Raw genomic sequence first — 22,041 nt, forward strand, 5'->3', positions numbered from 1 at the left:
TTTCAGAATTTTCCACAGTTTATTCTGATCCACGCTGTCAAACGCTTTGGCATAGTCAATAAAGCAGAAATAGATGTTTTTCTGGAACTCTCTTGCTTTTTACATGATCCAGCGGATGTTGGCAATTTGATCTCTGGTTCCTCTGCATTTTCTAAAACTAGCTTGAACATCAGGAAGTTCATGGTTCACGTATCGCTGAAGCCTGGCTTGGAGAATTTTGAGCATTACTTTATTAGCATGTGAGATGAGTGCAACTGTGCAGTAGTTTGAGCATTCTTTGGCATTGCCTTTCTTTGGGACTGGAATGAAAACTGACCTTTTCCAGTCCTGTGGCCACTGCTGAGTTTTCCAAATTTGCTGGCATATTGAGTGCAGCACTTTCACAGCACCATCTTTCAGGATTTGAAACAGCTCAACTGGAATGCCATCACCTCCACTAGCTTTGTTCGTAGTGATGCTTTCTAGGGCCCACTTGACTTCACATTCCAGGATGTCTGGCTTTAGGTGAGTGATCATACCATCGTGATTATCCAGGTCGTGAAGATCTTTTTTGTATGGTTCTTCTGTGTATTCTTGCCACCTCTTCTTAATATCTTCTGCTTCTGTTAGGTCCATACCATTTCTGTCCTTTATCGAGCCCATCTTTGCATGAAATGTTCCCTTGGTGTCTCTAATTTTCTTGAAGAGATCTCTAGTCTTTCCCATTCTGTTGTTTTCCTCTATTTCTTTGCATTGATCACTGAAGAAGGCTTTCTTATCTCTTCTTCTTTGAAGAAGTTAAGAGGATATAATAGAGTTGAAATAAGTCAGGGTTTGAATCCATATTACAAGCTCAAATCTAGCTTTTCATTGACTTTTTCTAAGCATCACTTTGCTTAGCTGTCTATCAAGAATAAGAAAAAGTCCAGCTAACATTCACTGAGCTGCTGCTGCTGCTGCTGCTAAGTCGCTTCAGTCGTGTCTGACTCTGTGCGACCCCATAGACGGCAGCCCGCCAGGCTCCCCCATCCCTGAGATTCTCCAGGCAAGAGTACTGGAGTAGGTTGCCATTTCCTTCTCCAATGCATGAAAGGTGAAAAGCGAAAGTGAAGTCGCTCAGTCGTGTCCAACTATTAGCAACCCCATGGACTGCAGCCCACCAGGCTCCTCCATCCATGGGATTTTCCAGGCAAGAGTACTGGAGTGGGTTGCCATTGCCTTCTCCGATTAACTGAGCAGTTTCTATATAATAGACATTTGATATGTCTCAATTAATTTACTCCTTAGAAGAAGCCTATGAAGCAAGTACAATTACTGTCAGTTTTTATCTGGGGAAACCGAGAAACATAAACTTTTCCAAGGACTCACAGTGAACCATCTAATAGTGGAAGAATTCAAATGCAGAGGCACTGGTTGCAGAGCCCCTGCTCTTAAAAGATGCACAATATGCAAACCCTCTTAGAATGTAAGGGCCACGCTGCCTGCTCAAGACATGCCATTATTTCTGTCTTAACTTGGAAGCTGATTCTAACATCATGAAGGTGAACCTGTCCTCCAGATAAAATATTAATAGACTGATGGTTATTTTGAAAGCCCATGAAAGGTACCAAATATTAATAAAAATTGTCCTTGTATTTGCTTTATAAATTCAAACTTCAACATGAAAAGCCCTTTAGAAGGAAAGCATGCCTTTCCATGCTGATTTCCTTCACCCGGAATGATATTTGAAGGCAGCGTCTCTAATGTGCAGACTTGTTATTATATACTGGACTAAAGGGCAAGGCTCCCTGAATAAAACATGAATGGACTAGTGCAGTAAGTCATCAACAAGTTGCTGGTATTATATACTAGTGTGGTGTCAGCAGATTCCAGAAAGTACCCTAGGAAGATCACAAAAGAAAGAAGGCTATGGTTTGAATAGACGGGCAAAATGGGGCTAGCTGGTAATGCTTTCTGATTTTCTTTAAGCATACTCTATACCTCACTGATAGTCACCTAAATGAGATATAATTTTATAGTAAAGTTTGATTTATTTTTTCGTTGCACATAATTATCTATGCAAACTTAGCAAAAGCTTAAAGTTTAGATAATTACAAGAAAATGACAGGATGAAATCTGCTTCAATTGTAACAAATGTGTTTTCTATTTTTAATAAGACTTATGCAAGTGCTATTTTAGAGGGTGGCAATTTGACTATCGAATGATTTTAAAAGGGGCACAAGCTTCAGAAATGATGATATGCACAGAACAGATATTTTTCTAAGCTTTCAATTACATCAAGTGGTTTTCGGTATTGCATTCATTTATATATTGCTGAATAAAATGTTTTGTTTACCACAAAAGAATGCCAGTTAAATACTTTCATAAACAGGCTTTCTTTACTTTTTTCTCCTTGCAAAAAATAGCAACCAAACACAATCCTAAAAACAACAGAATCATGGAAATTTCAAGTGTTCTAATAAAGTTGTAAAGGGCTTAGAGAGGAGGTTAGAATAATAAAAAAGGAATTTGTAGCAACTATTTAGAAAAAAACTGTAACAGAAAAAAAAAACACCTGCTTTTAGATCTACAAGAAAGGAATGTAGAAATAGAATTTGCTAGAAAACATATAGAAAGTAAGTATAATTCTCTTCTTAAATATACAAGAAATTTCTCGATAAAATCATGTTGTAGATATTTAATCCATGATACTGCATGACTTTGAGATAACATTACATTATAATAATTTTGAAACATTCTAGCTTTTTGCAGATCAAGTTAAGAACAAAGATGGAATGCTCTGTCTATGAATGAGGCTTTTGTTACAACCCTGAAAGCATAACTTGTGTCTAAAAAACTTATATAACTAGGTCAAGAATAGCCACTTCTCATTACAAATCTTATAATAGTTATATGACATACCTTAAAACAATAATATTGAAAGGTTTTAGTAAGTTTTATTCATCCACCTTGCCCTCAAAAAGACACTAAGAAGCAAGCTGTTGAAAGGGAATGATTAGAACTTATAACCCAACTTACAGAAGACCTTCTAAATACAAAAAATATAGAATAAAACATTTTAGGTATTAGTAGTATATAATTCATTTAAACTTATTCATTCTTCAAAACACTTATCCTCATAAAAGTGCTGCTTAGAGAAAAATGCAAAACATTAATCAATCTTTCATTTGTGAGATAGTATTCCTATTTAATAAACTATTATTAGTGCTAAAACATTCTATATCTGAATTTTGTTTCATTCTTTAGCAATAATACACTAACATTAATAAATCTAGTTTCTAAATAAACATCACTGTCATCCAAGTGCTCTAGTCTATGATCCTCCCATTAACTTTTTATGTCCTTACCCTCATTTCTGGCGTAGAAGCTGGGGATGAGGAAAGGGTGATGCCCAAAGAGGTAGGTGCTGTTGGTTCTTCAATGGCACCTCTTGCAATCATCAACTTCACTCTATTTCCACACTGTCTGAGGACTTGGGCTACCTGCTCACTGCTCATTCCTGCTAGATCTGTATCACCAATCCTTAGAATGTGGTCTCCACTGCATAATCGCCCATGCTGAATAAAGAGGAACTGGTTAGTCAGCTTGTTATTATTACTAACTTCATCAGAGAAACTCAAAATGAAAGAATGGGAATAATAACAAAAAAGAGCCATACTGGGAATTCTTGGTACGTTAAACATGTGTTGTAGTGTTAACTCTCTTTCAAAGCATCCTGACATCATTCAATGTGATATAAGTAACAGAAATTCATAAATATTATTTAAATCAATAATTGATATGAGCTTTTCAATTTGATTTCCATACACTCGATGCAAGAAAGCACTAGCCTTTCTGTGAGTTTTTTGAGGAAAATAAAAGAGAGAAAATGCCACTAGGTAAAGCTGAAACTCCAATACTTTGGCCACCTGATGTGAAGAACTGACTCATCTGAAAAGACCCTGATGCTGGGAAAGACTGAAGGTGGGAGAAGGGGACAACAGAGGATGAGATGGTTGGATGGCATCACCAACTCAATGGACATGAGTTTGAGTAAACTCCAGGAGTTGGTGATGGACAGGGAGGCCTGGCGTGCTGCAGTCCATGGGGCCGCAAATAGTCAGACATGACTGAGCAACTGAACTGAACTGAAAGATGAGGCATAACTCGCTACACAAATATATATTACTCAAAATACAGTGTGAACCACAAAAAAAGCTCTGAGTTAATATCACAACTTTCTGCCCTGCCATTTCAAAGATAAATATCCCTAAAGGACTCGCTTGCAGATGAAATCTTTGTAAGATGTAAATTCAGATAGACCAGGGAAGCGAACAGTGATCTGGTAAGCCCCCATACAAGCATTGTCCACAAGAACATTCTGCAGTGGTTAAAATGTTCTGCAATGTCCAATATGGCAGCTACAAGCAACATACTGCTCTGCAGTAGGGATCCCCAACTCCAGGTTGTGAACCGGTACCCCCTATCATATCAGCAGCAGATTAGGTTAGAAATAAACTGCACAGTAAATGTAATGCCTTTGAATCATCCTGAAACCATCCCCATCACCCCAGTCTGTGGAAAAACTGTCCTCCACAAAATGGTCCCTGGTGTCAAAAAGGTTGGGGCCTATTGTTCTAGAGCACTTGAAATATAGCTCATCTTACGGAAGAGCTGAGGTGGTAATATTATTTAATTTTAATAAATTCAAATTTGAATTTAAAAGTGGTATGTGCAAGGACCTACAGTATTAGTGCAACTCTTTACAGAAGAGAAAGCTTATTCATCCCAAGTCTGTCAGTTAGAGAGATTTCACTGGAGAGTGCTTGATACTGGCTAATATTTAAAAGTGAGAAAACACACATGCTACTGAGTTACTCTCAATACCTCTACTGATAAGGCTGCCCATAAATTTGCCTTTTATTTACCAATATGAACAATATCTGATGACCCTGACTCCTAAGTAAGTTCAAATTCACATGCAGAAGCAAATAGCTTCGTACACAAAACATTATTATCAAGGCAAAGAAGACACCAGAACTTGTCAAATTAAAATATAAATCACAATTAGTAACTTCATAATTTTCTCACATATATTCCAACAACTTTATATAGCATAAATGGCAATGGCTTAATGAACTACTCTAAGTAATAAACAATAGGCTGTACTCTTGTTTTTCCCCCTCAGTAATGAAATATTCTTTTTTCCACAATACCTTGTGGCTATAAAATAGATAAACAGGCTTATAAAAATGACTTACAATCATAAAAAAAGAAAATCTACCTCTAAAGTGATCAAAATCACAACCTGGGGTTTACTCTCTGATTTGAAAGTCTTAAGATCATTGTAACTCTAAATGAAAATCAAGGTCTCTTCTGAAATGTATTCCACTCCAAGTCAAAGAAAATCATTTTACAAAGAAGCCCAGTAAAACAAAAGAATCTGACCTTATCTAAAGCCAAAGCCTCCTCTTTTTGACGGAAATATACAAGAAGAAGCTGTATTATTGTATAAAACATAAAATACCTGCTGGAATAGCTTACCTGATCGGCTACACCTCCAGGCAGAATGGTCTTCACAATCACACCAGTTGCTTTTCCTCCTACGATGCCAAAGCCCAGACCAGAACCATCATTGACCAATTCAATAGTTTCCACATGCTGCCAGTGAATCTGCAAACAAAGCCCTCATGTCAATTTGAAAACTAAAATTTTATTGTAGTTGAGATTTCTATGAATATTATTTTGAGATTAGTATTAAATGAGTGCAACATAATAATGAGTTTTAACAGGGTCCCTTTTATTTAGTACACTTCTCTTTCAACAGGTTGTTACTACTGTTGATACAGCCATTCTTGAAATTATCAATACATCATTATCGTGGCTCTATTTAACCAGGTAAAGATACAGACTGGCAAGATCCTTTTAAGAGTTTAAAAAAAGATGATCAAAGAAAAAGAGAAAAAAAAATGTTAGCTGTTAAAAATTTCTTCTACATAAATCTTGTTTCATGAGATTTCAAGTTAAGTGAGAAAGTGTTAATCACTCAGTCGTGTCCAACTCTTTGCGACCCTATGGATTGCAGCCCGGCAGGCTCCTCTGTCCATGGAATTTCCAAGACAGAAACACTGGAGTGGGCAGCCATTCCCTTCTCCAGTGTATCTTCCCGACCCAGGGATTGAACTAGGTCTCCTGTACTGCAGGGGGATTCTCCACTGTCTGAGCCACCTGGGATGCCCCCAAATTAAATGACCTGTTAAAGTCACCGATAGCTAACTCTAACAACTTAAAAAGTAAAATCAAGATTTTATTTGTTTACAGATAGTCAATCTTTAAGGGACTTTTTCCTTTTTTAGGAATGAATTCAAGTTTAAAAGCTACACACAAAAAAATAAAAGTTTTCTGGAAGCCAGAAACTTAATCATAATTGCATAAAATATATTCTATGCTCAGAAGAGAATAAAGAACAAAAAGGCAAAAACCCAAGAAATACAAAGAACCTATAGGAATTGCAAACCTGTGCAAAACCTTAAAGAATTAGAAAAATATGTTCTGTTCCCCTTGAAAAACTTATGTACTCACCGGGTTAGAATGAGCTGAAATTGTGCTCGCTGCAGATGGAGAACGGGAAACTATGGGGCTGATAAGCTGAGGCAATGAGCCTCTGGCAATAACCAGCTGGACAGTATCTTTGGCTTTCTGCAGGATGCTGATGGCCTGCTGATGTGTAATTGTCTGATCCAGTGCCTGTCCATTAATAGCAAGGATTTGGTCAGTTTCCTTCAATCTTCCATCTCTAACAATGAAAAGGGGGATAAAAGATAACCGATAGATCTCAAGAAAATGACTGCTTCTTTGGAATGCATTTTCAGGTCATTTTTAATTCTATTTTCTAATGTCCACACTATGTAACTTTTTTCTTGCAACTGTACTCTTAAAATATTTTATCTCTATTTCTTTAATTTTGTTCTATGTGACATGCTGTTCACAAAACCTACCGTGATAATCACGCCATGATGTTAGTCCAATCATGACGCTATACACCTTAAATTTACATACCGCTATATGTCAATTATATCTCAATAAAAATAGAAGGAAAAACTATATATGCTTTGGCACCAGCTGACCTAACCCTAGTCAACCACTCCCATTTAACAGCCATCTTCCTTTTAGCTACTCATTCAACCTATATGTTGTATTTTAGTACTGCTATATCTTCTACAAATGAATGCAAAGAAGGATATGTTTACTTTTTTGCTTTGAGCATATTAATAAAATACAGCTCTTACTTGTTGTTTTGGGTATGTTAATAAAATACAGCTGATATTATCACAGACCACTTGAATGCTTTTCTATAATTTTTAAATCTAATCAAAAAGAGCCTGTTTAAAAACAATGGGAGTAATGTCCTAGTCAAATGTTTATTTCCTTATTACAAAGTGATTAAGTCATGACTATATTTAAAAGTTACTCTGCCTTCAAAGGACTTTCTTGTTATTGTAGCAATGTTAATGATTTCTAAAAACTGATTAATAACATTTTATATTGATTTTGTTTTTAGGCATTTTTGTTTCTTAAAATTCTTCTAGGGTGAGCAGCACCTTCTGAATGTGGTATCAGAAACAGAGAAGTCACAGTGACAGTCTCACCTGTGGGCCACACTGCCCTCCTGGATCTCCTGCACAAATATACCCAGCTCTCCCCGGTTTTCACTTCTCAGTCCCACCACACTGAACCCAAGGCCTCCACATGGAGGTTTGAGGAGCTCAAAAACTTCTACCTGGCGACCCTGTCCAGAAAAAGAAGCAAGGAATATAATTACATGCCACCACTGCATAGTGGCATTAATCTGTTTAAATTTTTTTTTAATTTTTTTCTAAGATAACCTTCATTTAGAAAAATCCCTGAAGCACTTAAACTTACACGAAATCTACAGCTTTTTCATTCTAATTTTTTCAATGTTAAAAATGTCTTCATAAATAAGTATATCATAGTATAATATACATTTAAGATATACTTTATATTGTCGTTCAGTAAAATGTAATAAGAATATAAAACAAAATATACTATTGCATATTTTCTATTATAATAGTATATTTAAAGTATACATTTAACATATGTAATATAAATATGCAAGTATTCTTCAAATTATCCAGGACACATTCTATCATAACTAACAGGAACAAACGCTCTTACCTGGGCCATATTTTTGATCAGTTGATCAAATTCATCACAAGCAGGTTTCCCATTGATGTGTGCAGTAGTACTCAATCCTGTAAGAACTTCCAGATTTCCATTATTTGGGGATGATAAAAATGATTCATTTTGTAGAGTAGGAATTACACCTGGGCTGAGATGCGGAATGTGACCATACTCGACATTTGAAATTGTTGAAGTTGCAATGTTTACCTAAGAATAATATGGAGATTATTAACAATTTTGATATTCTAGAAGCTACCTCACAGAAATCATCCCAAGAAGGGTAATAATGAAGTACATATGAAAGTTCAAAATGTCCATACCATTTTATTCAGCAACTCTATTTCAAGAAGAAAAATTAGAAAAACACACTAAGATGTACATGCAAGGATGCATTATTTTTAGGTGGAAAAGTTTTAAACACTAATTATGTGAAACAAATTAGCATTCAATTTCAAAGTACTCGTTTAAACACGCAAAAATACATACATCTATACATACATTCTTAAGTGAAAAAGCCTAGTTAATGAACAATAAGCAAAATATAGTTCAACGTACATTCAAAAAATTATTAAACACCTGGAACAATATATACTAAATAACCAATACAGCAATAGCTGTCCCCAAGATATGGCAATCCAGGGAGACATAGTTGTCCCCAAGATATGGGAATCCAGGGAGACATGTACTTCCTATATTACTTGAATTTTCATAACAACTTATGCAGTAAAGAATTTGGTCTCTCCCAAAGAGAGGCCTGGCCTTTGTCTCCAGTTCACAGGAAGTAATTTCTAAATCCTTGGAATGTTTCCAGATGACGGAAGTGTCTCTGTTGTTCACGGTGGGCCCCAAGACCACGTGATATCCACTCAAAATCTGAAACTAAGTCATCTCATATGGCAATCAATCATACCTATGAAATGATGTCCCAATAAATACTGTATACACCAAGCTCATGTGAGCTTCCTGGGCTGGCAATACTCCGTGTGAACTGTCACACACCAATTTGGGAAGAGAATACTTCCTGAGGGAATCAGAAGCTTCACATCAGGAATGCTCCCAGACTCGGTGCTATGCATCTTGTTCTTATGCTAATCATTTACCTGTATCCTTTCCCTATAACAGACCATAATCATGAGTCTAACAGCTTTTAGTAAGTTCAACAGGTCCTTCTAATGAACTGTTGAACCTGACGGTGGTTTGGGGAACCTCCTCAACATACATGGTTGGCATCAGAAGTGAGAGTGGTCCTGTGTGGACTCTTCCTACCAACTCCGTATTTGGAGCTTAACTCGTTGCTGTTTATGTCACAAGTTTGGGCAGAGCTGCCATTCGGAAGGAGAGTGCCCTTAAACTTCACAGTATGGCTAGCTTCAGGTACAATAACATTAGTATACAACAACAAAAAAGATCATTCCATTTTGGAAAAATATTCTAGTTACTTGGATGTGCCTGTTTGTTACAGAGCTAAATAATCTAATAATTATTATATAGACACCATATTAAAAAGCAGAGACATTACTTTGACAACAAAGGTCCGTCTAGTCAAGGCTATGGTTTTTCCAGTGGTCATGTACGGATGTGAGAGTTGGACTATAAAGAAAGCTGAGCGCCAAAGAATTGATGCTTTTGAACTGTGGTGTTGGAGAAGACTCTTGAGAGTCCCATGGACTGCAAGGAGATCCAACCAGTCCATCCTAAAGGAGATCAGTCCTGGGTGTTCACTGGAAGGACTGATGTTGAAGCTCCAATACTTTGGCCACCTGATGCGAAGAGCTGACTCATTTGAAAAGACCCTGATGCTGGGGAATGATTGAGGGCAGGAGGAGAAGGGGACAACAGAGGATGAGATGGCTGGATGGCATCAGCGACTCGATGGACTTGGGTTTAGGTGGACTCCAGGAGTTGGTGATGGACAGGGAGGCCTGGTGTGCTGCGGTTCATGGGGTCGCAAAGAGTCGGACATGACTGAGCGACTGAGCTGAACTGATTATTTGATAATATATTCAGTTCAGTTCATTCACTCAGTCATGTCCGACTCTTTGCGACCCCATGAATCGCAGCACACCAGGCCTCCGTGTCCATCACCAACTCCCAGAGTTCACTCAGACTCACGTCCATCGAGTCCGTGATGCCATCCAGCCATCTCATCCTCAGTCGTCCTCTTCTCTTCCTGCCCCCAATTCCTCCCAGCATCAGAGTCTTTTCCAATGAGTCAACTCTTCGCATGAGGTGACCAAAGTACTGGAGCTTCAGCTTTAGCATCATTCTTTCCAAAGAAATCCCAGGGTTGATCTCCTTTAGGATGGACTGGTTGGATCTCCTTGCAGTCCAAGGGACTCTCAAGAGTCTTCTCCAACAACACAGTTCAAAAGCATCAATTCTTTGGCACTCAGCCTTCTTCACAGTCCAACTCTCACATCCATACATGACCACAGGAAAAACCATAGCCTTGACTAGATGGACCTTAGTCAGCAAAGTAATATCTCTGCTTTTGAATATAATTATACTAAATATTAATATATCTATCAAATTAAATGGCAATGATATTAACATATTAATTCTAAATAATAATAAATATAAACAATAATAATATTTCATTATGGTAAATAATCATTCAACTAGTGCAAAAAAACAGATCTAATTTTATATATCTATAAAGTATATGGAATATAACCTTATAATTAATCAGAAGAAAGACTATATCAATGACATTTTTGGATCACTCTCTGAACTCATCAGCACTCTGTCCTTCACACACAGCTTCAGCTATAACTGATCACTATTCCTCAAACCACCAAGCTGCTCTCTCTAGCCACCAAAGCTAGACATCCTTCCTCCAATATCTACATGCTTACATCTTTACTTCTTCCAAGTGCACTCAACACCATCACCCCAGAGAAGGCTCCCTGACAGTACACCCCAGAATTACACTCCACGAGCTGACTCTGTCCTATTTTTCTTCACGGTGCTTATTATCACCTACATGTTCTCTGTTGTTAAGTAGCTTCCATCCCAATCTGTAGAGACAGACTAGAACATAGAATACTCCAGTGGGTCAATAAAATCTGATTATTTTATTCTCTACTGTATCCTCATCCTCTATGGTAGTGTCTTGCATGGAGCTGCCATTCAATATCCATTTGCAGAATAAATGTTTATCCAATTTTTAAGGATCTACTCTGATTTAATCTGCCCAACAAACCTCCAAAAATCACTATTTCCATTTTACACGAGATGATCACACAAAGTCACACACTTAGTAAGTAGATTATGACCTATATCTTTTCCTGTCATCTTTGTATTATACACAGTGGAAACAATCATTTAGATATCCATTTCTAGAAAGGAGACATTAGTAAATGGCTTCCACTGACAGAAGCAATCAAAATATTTCACAGTATGTCACCAATTGATGCCTAAGAGTTATCTGTCCTGAAAAATAAAACAGGAAACTCAGTAAATCACCATAGTTACCAACAATCCACAATTATTTGGTTGGCTATCTATAAAGGCAAATGAAAAAGAGATCAATGTGTCTGAGGAAGAAGCTTCAGGGAATTCTTTCAAATGCTTCTCTTAAAATCTACAGCAGACACGATCAATTATTATTTTTTTAAAAGCAAGCTTCTTACTCCTAACCTGATTTTTTTTTAAACCTGAGCATGGAAATTTCAATAAAGTTTGCCAGGAGAAGATATACTGTACAGGTTGAAGCAGAGAGGATCATGAAATCTGTGACAGGCTGAGGATCTCACACACCAAGACCTAATACCTATGGGCTGTTTTCATAGGGAATAAATAACTGGAGCTTTGCTACAGTGAGCTAGAATGAACAAATCATGTTATAAGAACAAAGAGTCTATCTATGTGAAGTTAACTGCTGAAGAAGCTCTGAAACTATGTTAGACAAGGTGTGAAGGCATTCTAAGAGTGAAGTTATATATACATATAAAGCTATATGATACTGGATATTGACTGTCTTCTCCAAATTTGTTAAAGGCTTAACAAACGACACTGACTCCTCCTATTTCCATCCAGCCACTGAGGTCTATATAAATGTAAAAGCAAAGAGATCACATATGTAAAAACTATAATTTAATTATGCCATCATACAAAAGACATGTTTTTTAATTTGAAAATTTATTCCCATAGGGAAAAACACAAAGGCACAGCTACGACTCTGCTACAGTTTTATTAAAATGGTTTTCTTAAATAAAATCTCCTGGAAGGATAGGAATGAACGTTCTTTGACATGACTAGTCAGTTCACAGCACACACAGTACAAATGGTTAATAAAAAGACCTTGAATCCCATCTCAGTTTATACAATATAAAATAAGCAGAAGAAAACACAACTATCTGGTGATTTGTATATACAGATATACAATCTGTATTATTTGGGGAAGTTACTAGTAGATGAAAGAGTCATCAAATAATTATGTTTTCAGTTTAGCTTCTGGCTATTTCAGTCTAAAAAGATCTTTCATGTTCTTACTAAATAAACATGTATTAATTAAGGGATGTTTCAATAGTGCCAACATCTAAGATAAGTTAAATGAAAATTACATAAGGTATTCAGTTAAAAAGTTGTCAAATTCTTTGTGAACGGTAATACGAAATACCCTCTCAGTATTTAGGACAGAAAGAGGCCACAGTCAGAACCAGCAAAAGGTTCACTTACTCTAAAAGGTCAGATAAGGCAAAAATCATAACAACTTAAGCACACTGTTTTAATGCAAAACACATGCACTGCTGCTGCTAAGTCATTTCAGTCGGGTCTGACTCTGTGCAACCCCATAGACAGCAGCCCACTAGGCTCCCCTGTCCCTGGGATCCTCCAGGCAAGAATACTAGAGTGGGTTGCCATTTACTTCTCCAATGCATGAAAGTGAAAAGTGAAAGGGAAGTTGCTCAGTCGTGCCTGACTCTTAGTGACCCCATGGACTGCAACCTACCAGGCTCCTACGTCCATGGGATTTTCCAGGCAAGAGTACTGGACAGCTATTTACAAATACCTTGATGTATCGGAGGTTCCCATATTCCTTCTTGTATAAATCACACTCACACAATATGATTTTTTTTTTCAAATTTAGTCACTCTGTCTTTAAAAGGTGAAGCAAGTACATGGACACATGAGAAATAACTTTAATAAAGAACCTTTAATGAGATCTTTCTTCTTGACAGTTTTATATAACACAACCAAATCACCAACAATTGTTTTATTAAGTCATCTATGTAGTCTTTCGAAAGAATTTAAATAAGTTTTTAGAGAAAAATATTTCATCATATATTTTATACATGATAGAGCCCTATAAATATAAAAATAATGACTGGTATAAGTAACACTAAAATGACTTTTCTAAATCTATACTACGGAACCAAGAAAATACCTGAGTAAATAAGTGTTTAGTCCTCTGAGCATCAGTCAGTATATGTTACAGGAGAAAAAGACAGCATCTTTTGCACCTAGCAAACAACTTATTTGTAGGTGTAGTAAGAGAGCTGCATCTTAACAGTGTTCCAAGAAAACAAGAATTCTCTTTAGTTCCAAATACAATTAAACTCACCCTCCGGAAATAACTATATCAGAATAACCCTTCCTCTGAGATTAATCAGAAAATGTGCACAAAACTGTAACCAAAAAAAAAGCTTTAAAAGATTAAAAGAAAGTGTCAGATCTGCTCTACTCTACTCATTGGAAGTAAATCAGCAAGCCCAGCCCACATTCAAGAAGGTTATCATACAAAAGCCTATTACCAGAAAGAAGAGATTATCTGGCGTCCATCTTCCAGGCTGTTTACACAGTACATCATAGTAAAGAAGCTGAAAGTCAAGACAGGGGGAAGACCTTAAAAGCTACCGGAGCAAAAAGGGACATTATCTTCAAAGAAGAATAAAGCTGACATCTGACTTAAAATTTTTCAAGAACTGACAACCCAACATTTTCAGAACAACTCCCCCACACACATACTCACACACAAAGCACTGTCTCAGTTTGGGACAAAATAAATACCAAAATAAATTCTCTGGCAGAAAGAAAATGACCTCTGATGGAATTTCCTGAGTGGAGAAAACACTGAAAAGCACAGGAAGGGGTTTAAGATGTGAGTAAAACAACAGAAATTGGTTATGACACATAATTAAAACTTGTGAAGTTTTAAATTCATGTAGAATTAAACTACATGAACAATTACACAAAATACAGGAGTGGGATAAATGGGGTGGCAATATACTAAATTCCTTTCATTTTCCAGGAAGCAGTGCAAGTACTAAAGTAAAATCAAGGAAGTTAAGGATATATATATCTGACAAAGAAGTCAGACCTATAATACATAAAGAAAATCCCGAACTCAAAAGTTTAAGAAATTCAATTAAAAATGAGCAAAAGACACAGACACTGCACCAAAGAGGACACAGAGATGACAAGTAAGAACATAAAGGTGTTCAGCATCTGATCCATTAAAGAAATGCAGATTAAAAGCACAATGAGGTTATCACTCTATACCTGAAAGAATAAATAAAAAACAAATAATGACAATGGCACACACTGATTAGGATGTGGAGAAATGTAAAGAATATAAAACCGTAGAGTCCCTTTGGAAAACAGTTTGGCTGTTTCTGAAACAAATGGTATATTTACCATATGATCCAGTAATGGAACTCCTGGACACCTGCTATAGAGAAATGAAAAAAAAGAAAATCTATGTCCACAAAAAAACTTGTACAAAATTGCTCACAGTACCTTCACTGATAAAAGAAAAATACTGGAAACAAAGTATCCCCAAGTAAGTACATTCATAGCCAGAATAAACCTCAGCAACAAAAAGAAACAAAGTATTAAAATGCACAATAACTTGGAGGGTTCATGTTGAGTGAAAAAAGACAATATCAAACAGTCACATACATGATGATTAAATTTTTAATATTCTTGATTAAACTATATACATAGAAATAAACTACATACATAGAAATAAACTACATACACATACTATACACATATATAACATTCCAGGATCAGGACTGCTGTGGAATATACGGCTGGATATAAAAGGTAACATAAGGGAGATCTTTGTGGTGCTGGATAGGTCAGTACTTAGATGGTGGGTAGTTACACAAATCTACACGAGTAGAAAAATAACACAAATTTGAAAAATTAACACACATCTTATCAATACCAGTTTTGTGATATAATACTTTACTAAGATTGGAACCATTGGAAGAAACTTGATGAAGCACACATACCATATTGAAAATTTTCTGTGAATATATAATTAACTCAAAATAACTTTTTAGGGTTAACTCAAATAAGTCAAGGATACTGACTATATCTTTAAGCTAATCAATGAAAGAATAATAAAATTAAGTATAAACAACATGCTAATACAGGAAGAAAATGATATTAGAAACTAGCTAATACAAAACAGGCATAAAAGAATATGAAAACAAAAATGTCAAATTTATCAATAAATATGAAGGAGTTAAATACTCAAAAGACTAAAATTGTCAGATTGGATTACACAGTAAAAATCAAATGCATACTGATTACCAAATATATAAATTAATAATAAATAAGAGATACAGTAAAGATGAAGTAGGAAGAAGGAAAAAAAATACATCACACTTTAATTAACCAACAGAAGTCTAGTACAACAAAACTAGTATCAGACAAGTAGACGTCAAGCAACACTACTGGACATAAAATTGAATAATCCAGAGATAAAGGGTCAATTCAACAGACAGGAAGAAACAATCTTAGCAATCTAAAATGATAATCTCAAAACAGGTAGGCCTAAGGTCAGGCACAAGAAAAGGATGTCCCCACTCTCAACACTATTATTCAACACAGTTTTGGAAGTCCTAGCTACAGCAATCAAGTGAAGAAACAGAAATAAAAGGAATCCAGATCAGAGAGGAAGTAAAGCTCTCACTGTTTGCAGATGACATGATACTATATCGAGAAAACGCTAAAGATACTATCAGAAAATTACTAGAGCTAACCAGTGAATTTAGCAAAGTGCAGTTCACTTGAGTCGCTCAGTTGTGTCTGACTCTTTGAGACTCCATGGACTGCAGCACGTCAGGCCTCCTTGCCCATCATCAATTCCTGGAGTTTACTCAAACTCATGTCCACTGAGTCGGTGATGCCATCCAAACATCTCATCCCCTGTCATCCCCTTCTCCTCCCGCCTTCAATCTTTCCCAGCATCAGCGTCTTTTCAAATGAGTCACTTCTTCATATCAGGTGGCGAAATTACTGGAGTTTTAGCTTCAGCATCAGTCCTTCCAATGACTATTTAGGACTGAATTCCTTTAGGATGGACTGGCTGGATCTCCTTGCAGTCCAAGTGACTCCCAAGAGTCTTTTCCAACACCACAGTTCAAAAGCATCAATTCTCCAAGTGCTCAGCTTTCTTTATAGCTCAAATTCATATGTGACTACTGGAAAAACCATAGCTTTAAACTAGATGGACCTCTGTTGGCAAAGTAATGTCTCTGTTTTTGAATATGCTGCCTAGGTTGGTCATAACTTTTCTTCCAATGAGCAAGCATCTTTTAAATTCATGGCTGCAGTCACCATCTGCAGTGATTTTGAAGCCCAAAAAATAAAGTCTGTCACTGTTTCCATTGTTCTTCATCTATCTGACCTGAAGTGATGGAACCAGATGCCATGATCTTAGTTTTCTGAATATTGAGCTTTAAGCTAACTTTTTCACTCTCCTCTTTCACTTTCATCAAGAGGCTCTTTAGTTTTTCTTCACTTTCTGCCATAAGGATGGTATCATCTGCATATCTGAGGTTAATGACTGTTCTCCAGGCAATCTTGATTCCAGCTTGTGCTTCCTCCAGCCCAGTGTTTCTCATGATGTATCTGCATATAAATTAAATAAGCAGGGTGACAATATACAGCCTTGATGTACTCCTTTTCCTATTTGCATCCAGTCTTTTGTTCCATGACCAGTTCTAACTGTTGCTTCCTGACCTGCATACAGATTTCTCAAGAGGCAGGTCAGGTGGTCTGGTATTCCCATCTCTTTCAGAAGTTTCCACAGTTTATTGTGAGCCACATAGTCAAAGGCTTTGGCATAGTCAATAAAGCAGAAATAGATGTTTTCTGGAACTCTCGCTTTTTCAATGATCCAGTGGATGTTGGCAATTTGAACATAGTTCCTCTGCCTTTTCTAAAACCAGTTTGAACATCTGGAAGTTCACAGTTCATGTGTTGCTGAAGCCTGGCTGGGAGAATTTTGAGCATTACTTTACTAGCGTGTGAGATGAGTGCAACTGCGTGGTAGTTTGAGCATTCTTTGGCATTGCCTTTCTTAGAGATTGGTATGAAAACTGACCTTTTCCAGTCCTGTGGCCACTGCTGAGTTTTCCAAATTTGCTGGCATACTGACTGCAGCACTTTCACAGCATCATCTTTCAGGGGTTGAAACAGCTCAACTGGAATTCCATCACCTCCACTAGCTTATTCGTAGTGATGCTTCCTAAAGCCCACTTGACTTCACATTCCAGGATGCTTGGCTCTCGGTAAGTGATCACACCATCGTGATTATCTGAGTCATGAAGATCTTTTTTTTACAGTTCTTCTGTGTATTGTTACCACCTCTTCTTAATATCTACTGCTTCTGTTAGGTCCACACCATTTCAGTCCTTTATTGAGCCCGTCTTTGCATGAAATGTTCCCTTGGTATCTCTAATTTTCTTGAAGAGATCTCTAGTCTTTCCCATTCTGTTCTTTTCCTCTATTTCTTTGCATTGATTGCTGAGGAAGGCTTTCTTATCTCTCCTGCTATTCTTTGGAACTCTGCATACAGATGCTTATATCTTTCCTTTTCTCCTTTGCTTTTGGCTTCTCTTCTTTTCACAGCTATTTCTAAGGCTTTCTCAGACAGCCATTTTGCCTTTTCGCATTTCTTTTTCTTGGGGATGGTCTTGATCCCTGTCTCTTGTACAATGTCACAAACCTCCATCCATAGTTCATCAGATACTCTGTCTATCAGATCTGGCCCCTTAAATCTATTTCTCACTTCCACTGTATCATCATGGGATTTGATTTAGGTCATACTTCAATGGCTTAGTGATTATCTCCACTTTCTTCAATTTCAGTGTGAATCTGGCAATACGGAGTTCATGGTCTGAGCCATAGTCAGCTCCCAGTCTTGTTTTTGCTGACTGTATAGAACTTCTCCATCTTTGGCTGAAAAGAATATAATCAATCTGATTTCAGTGTTGGCCATCTGGTGATGTCCATGTGTAGTCTTCTCTTGTGTTGTTGGAAGAGGGTGTTTGCTATTACTAGTGTGTTCTCTTGGCAAAACTGTATTAGCCTTTTCCTTGTTTCATTCTGTACTCCAAGGCAAAATTTGCCTGTTACTCCAGACGTTTCTTGACTTCCTACTTTTGCATTCTAGTCCCCTATAATGAAAAAGACATCTTTTGGGGGTGATTGTTCTAAAAGGTGTTCTAGGTCTTCACAGAACCGCTCAATTTCTGCTTCTTCAGCGTTACTGGTCAGGGGCACAGACTTGGATTACCATGATATTGAATAGTTTGCCTTGGAGACGAACAGAGATCACTCTGTCGTTTTTGAGATTGCATCCAAATACTGCATTTCAGACTCTTTGTTGACCATGATGCCTATTCCATTTCTTCCAAGGGATTCCTGCCCACAGTAGTAGATATAATGGTCATCTGAGTTAAATTCACCCATTCCAGTCCATTTTAGTTCACTGATTCCTAGAATGCCGACGTTCACTCTTGCCATTTCCTGTGTGCCCATTTCCAATTTGCCTTGATTCATGGATCTAACATTCCAGGTTCCTATGCAATATTGCTCTTTAGAGCATCGGACCTTGCTTCTATCACCAGTCACATCCACAACTAGGTATTGTTTTTGCTTTGGCTCCATCCCTTCCTTCTTTCTGGAGTTATTTCTCTACTGATCTTCAGTAGCATATTGGGCACCAACCAACCTGGGGAGTTCATCTTTCAGTATCCTATCTTTTTGCCTTTTCATACTGTTCATGGGGTTCTCAAGGCAAGAATACTGAAGTGGTTTGCCATTCCCTTCTCCAGTGGACCACATTCTGTGAGACCTCTCCACCATGACCCGCCCGTCTTGGGTTGCCCCACACAGCATGGCTTAGTTTCACTGAGTTAGACAAGGCTGTGGTCCATGTGATCAGATTGGCTAGTTTTCTGTGATTGTGGTTTCAGTCTGTCTGTCTCAGGGAACTCAAACAGGGGCTCTGTATCAACCTAGAGGGATGGGATGGGAAGGGAGATGGGATGGAGGGTCAAGAAAGAGGGGATATATGTACACCTATGGCTGAGTCATGGAGATGTTTGACAGAAAACAACAAAATTCCATTAAGCAATTATCCTTCAATTAAAAAATCAATTAATTTTTTAAAAAACAGGGCAAATGAGAAATAGACAAATCCACAATCATAATCAGAATTTATAACATGTCTCTCTCAGATGTGACAGAATGAAAAAAATTCAATAAGGAAACATTCTAAATAATGTTGACTTAATTAACATACATAGAACAGTGCAGCGCGCTCAACAATTGCTGAATGTTAAATTCTTTCCAATTGTAAAAGAAATGGTTATCTAAGTAGACTATAGGCAGTTCACAAAGCACGTGTCAATAAACCTCAAATAGAGACCTCTGAATACAGTAACGTAAGCTAGAAACCAATAACAGAAAGGTGACATGAAAACCAAAGCATGTCCATTAAGCAATACACTCTTAAGTAAACCATGGATAAAAGAAACTATATTAAAAATTAAACATTTTAATAAAATAAGATACAACAAATCAAAATTATGGGATGCAGTTAACACAATGCTTAGATTCAGACTTAATTGAATATATTTTGAAAAATCAAAGTGTAAAACATGATGAGCTAAGCATATTGCTAAATAAGCTAACAGAGAACATACACAAAACCCAAAAAAGGAAGAAAATAACATAGGTTAGGCCAGAATTGAGGAAACTTTTTTAAAAATACAAATAAGAAAATTCAAGAAAGTCAAAAGTTGGGTCTTTTAAAAGAAATGAATTCATAAAACAGATAAACCTCCAGTAAAGTTTTAGAAATTGGACATTATATACTTTTTTTAAATTTCTGGTCATCAAAAGATACAATTATGGGAGTTAAAATGCAAAACACAAAGCAGGAAAAGACAGGTGTGATACATATGTTCAACAAAAAAGTTGTATTCAGAATATATTAAAAAAAAAACTTGTCAGTCAATACGAGAAGGACTGACCATGTCTATAGATGGGAAACAGTGGCAGACTTTATTTTTGAGGGCTCCAAAATTACTGCAGATGGTGACTGCAGCCATGAAACTAAAAGACGCTTACTCCTAGGAAGGAAAGTTATGACCAACCTAGGTAGCATATTTAAAAGCAGAGACATTACTTTGCCAACAAAGGTCTGTCTAGTCAAGGCTATGGTTTTTCCAGTAGTCATGTATGGATGTGAGAGTTGGCCTATAAAGAAAGCTGAGTGCTAAAGAATTGATGCTTTTGAACTGTGGTGTTGGAAAAGACTCTTGAGAGTCCCTTGGACTGCAAGGAGATCCAACCAGTCCATCCTAAAGGAGATCAGTCCTGAATATTCATTGGAAGGACTGATGTTGAAGCTGAAACTCTAATACTTTGGCCACCTCATACGAAGAGCTGACTCATTGGAAAAGACTCTAATGCTGGAAAGGATTGGGGTCAGGAAGAGAAAGGGACGATGAGATGCCTGGATGTACATCACCGACTCGATGGACACAGGTTTGGGTAGACTCCGGGAGTTAGTGACGGACAGGGAGGCCTGGCATGCTGTGATTCATGGGGTCGCAAAAAGTCAGACACGACTGAGCGACTGAGCTGAACCAACAGAAAAGTGGGCAAAAGACTTATATGGAAATTCCACAAAAGAGGATTTCTAAATGACCAACAAACATGTGAAAAGGTACTCAACATTATTGAGAAATGCAAATTAAATCAATACTGTGATAGTAGAAGTACCCTAGAGTAGTTAATAGGGGGAGGGGGGAAGAAGACTAAAGCTGGCAGTAGCAAGTAAAGACAATGATATGGATGAGGATTTTCATACATTACAAGGAGAGACTGACAACTGATTTGGGAAACAGCTGGACAGAATATACGAATGTTGAATATATACCTTAAGACCCAGAAATTTCACTCTTGAGAAATGAGCACTTATGAACATCAAAAGATACATGTTAAAACATTTGTGGCAGTTTTATTTATAATACAGTCAAAAACTGAGGGGGAAAGGCAAAATTATAGTCAACAGTCCCTGACAGCTCAGTTGGCAAAAGAATGCACATGCAATGCAGGAGACCCCAGTTCGATTCCTAGGTCGGAAAGATCCTCTGGAGAAGGGATAGGCTACCCACTCCAGTGTTCTTGGGCTTCCCTTTTGGTTCAGCTGGCAAAGAATTTGCCTAAAATGTGGGAGATCTGGATTCAATCCCTGGGTTGGGAAGATCCCCTGGAGAAGGGAAAGGCTACCCACTCCAGTATTCTGGCCTGGAGAATTCCATGGACTCTACAGTCCATAGGGTTGCAAAGAGTCAGACACGACTGAGCAACTTTCACTTTCTTTCACAGTCAACAGAAGAAAGGAAAAATATATTCTAGTGTACTCATGCAATGAAAAATGAAAGACAGCTACAAACAACAAAATAAATGAATCTCATAGACACTAAGCGAAGACAAAGAAGCCATGTAGAAAAGTCTATATACTCAGACTGTAATACATAAAATTCAAACACTTATCTATGGGATGGAAGTCAAAACAGTGCATGATCTGACCTACATGTGGAATCTAAAAAAGCCAAGCTCATA

At 37.2% G+C, this 22,041-nt stretch overlaps 1 protein-coding gene across 10 annotated transcripts in view; it reads right to left on the minus strand.

Annotated features, from left to right (window-relative positions):
• MPDZ (multiple PDZ domain crumbs cell polarity complex component) overlaps positions 1–22,041 on the minus strand; it is a 175,573-nt gene that overhangs the window by 111,151 nt on the left and 42,381 nt on the right. For all 10 annotated transcript variants that reach the window (XM_069576572.1, XM_069576571.1, XM_069576568.1 and 7 more), the window contains exons 4-8: positions 8,155–8,367; positions 7,608–7,747; positions 6,541–6,754; positions 5,503–5,631; positions 3,327–3,536 (exon numbers count right to left, since the gene is read on the minus strand). In XM_069576572.1, coding sequence (XP_069432673.1) covers positions 3,327–3,536; positions 5,503–5,631; positions 6,541–6,754; positions 7,608–7,747; positions 8,155–8,367 — 906 coding nt within the window. The remainder of the gene's footprint in view (positions 1–3,326; positions 3,537–5,502; positions 5,632–6,540; positions 6,755–7,607; positions 7,748–8,154; positions 8,368–22,041) is intronic.

This window comes from Ovis canadensis, chromosome 2, assembly GCF_042477335.2.
Source record: "Ovis canadensis isolate MfBH-ARS-UI-01 breed Bighorn chromosome 2, ARS-UI_OviCan_v2, whole genome shotgun sequence".
Taxonomy (NCBI): domain Eukaryota; kingdom Metazoa; phylum Chordata; class Mammalia; order Artiodactyla; family Bovidae; genus Ovis; species Ovis canadensis.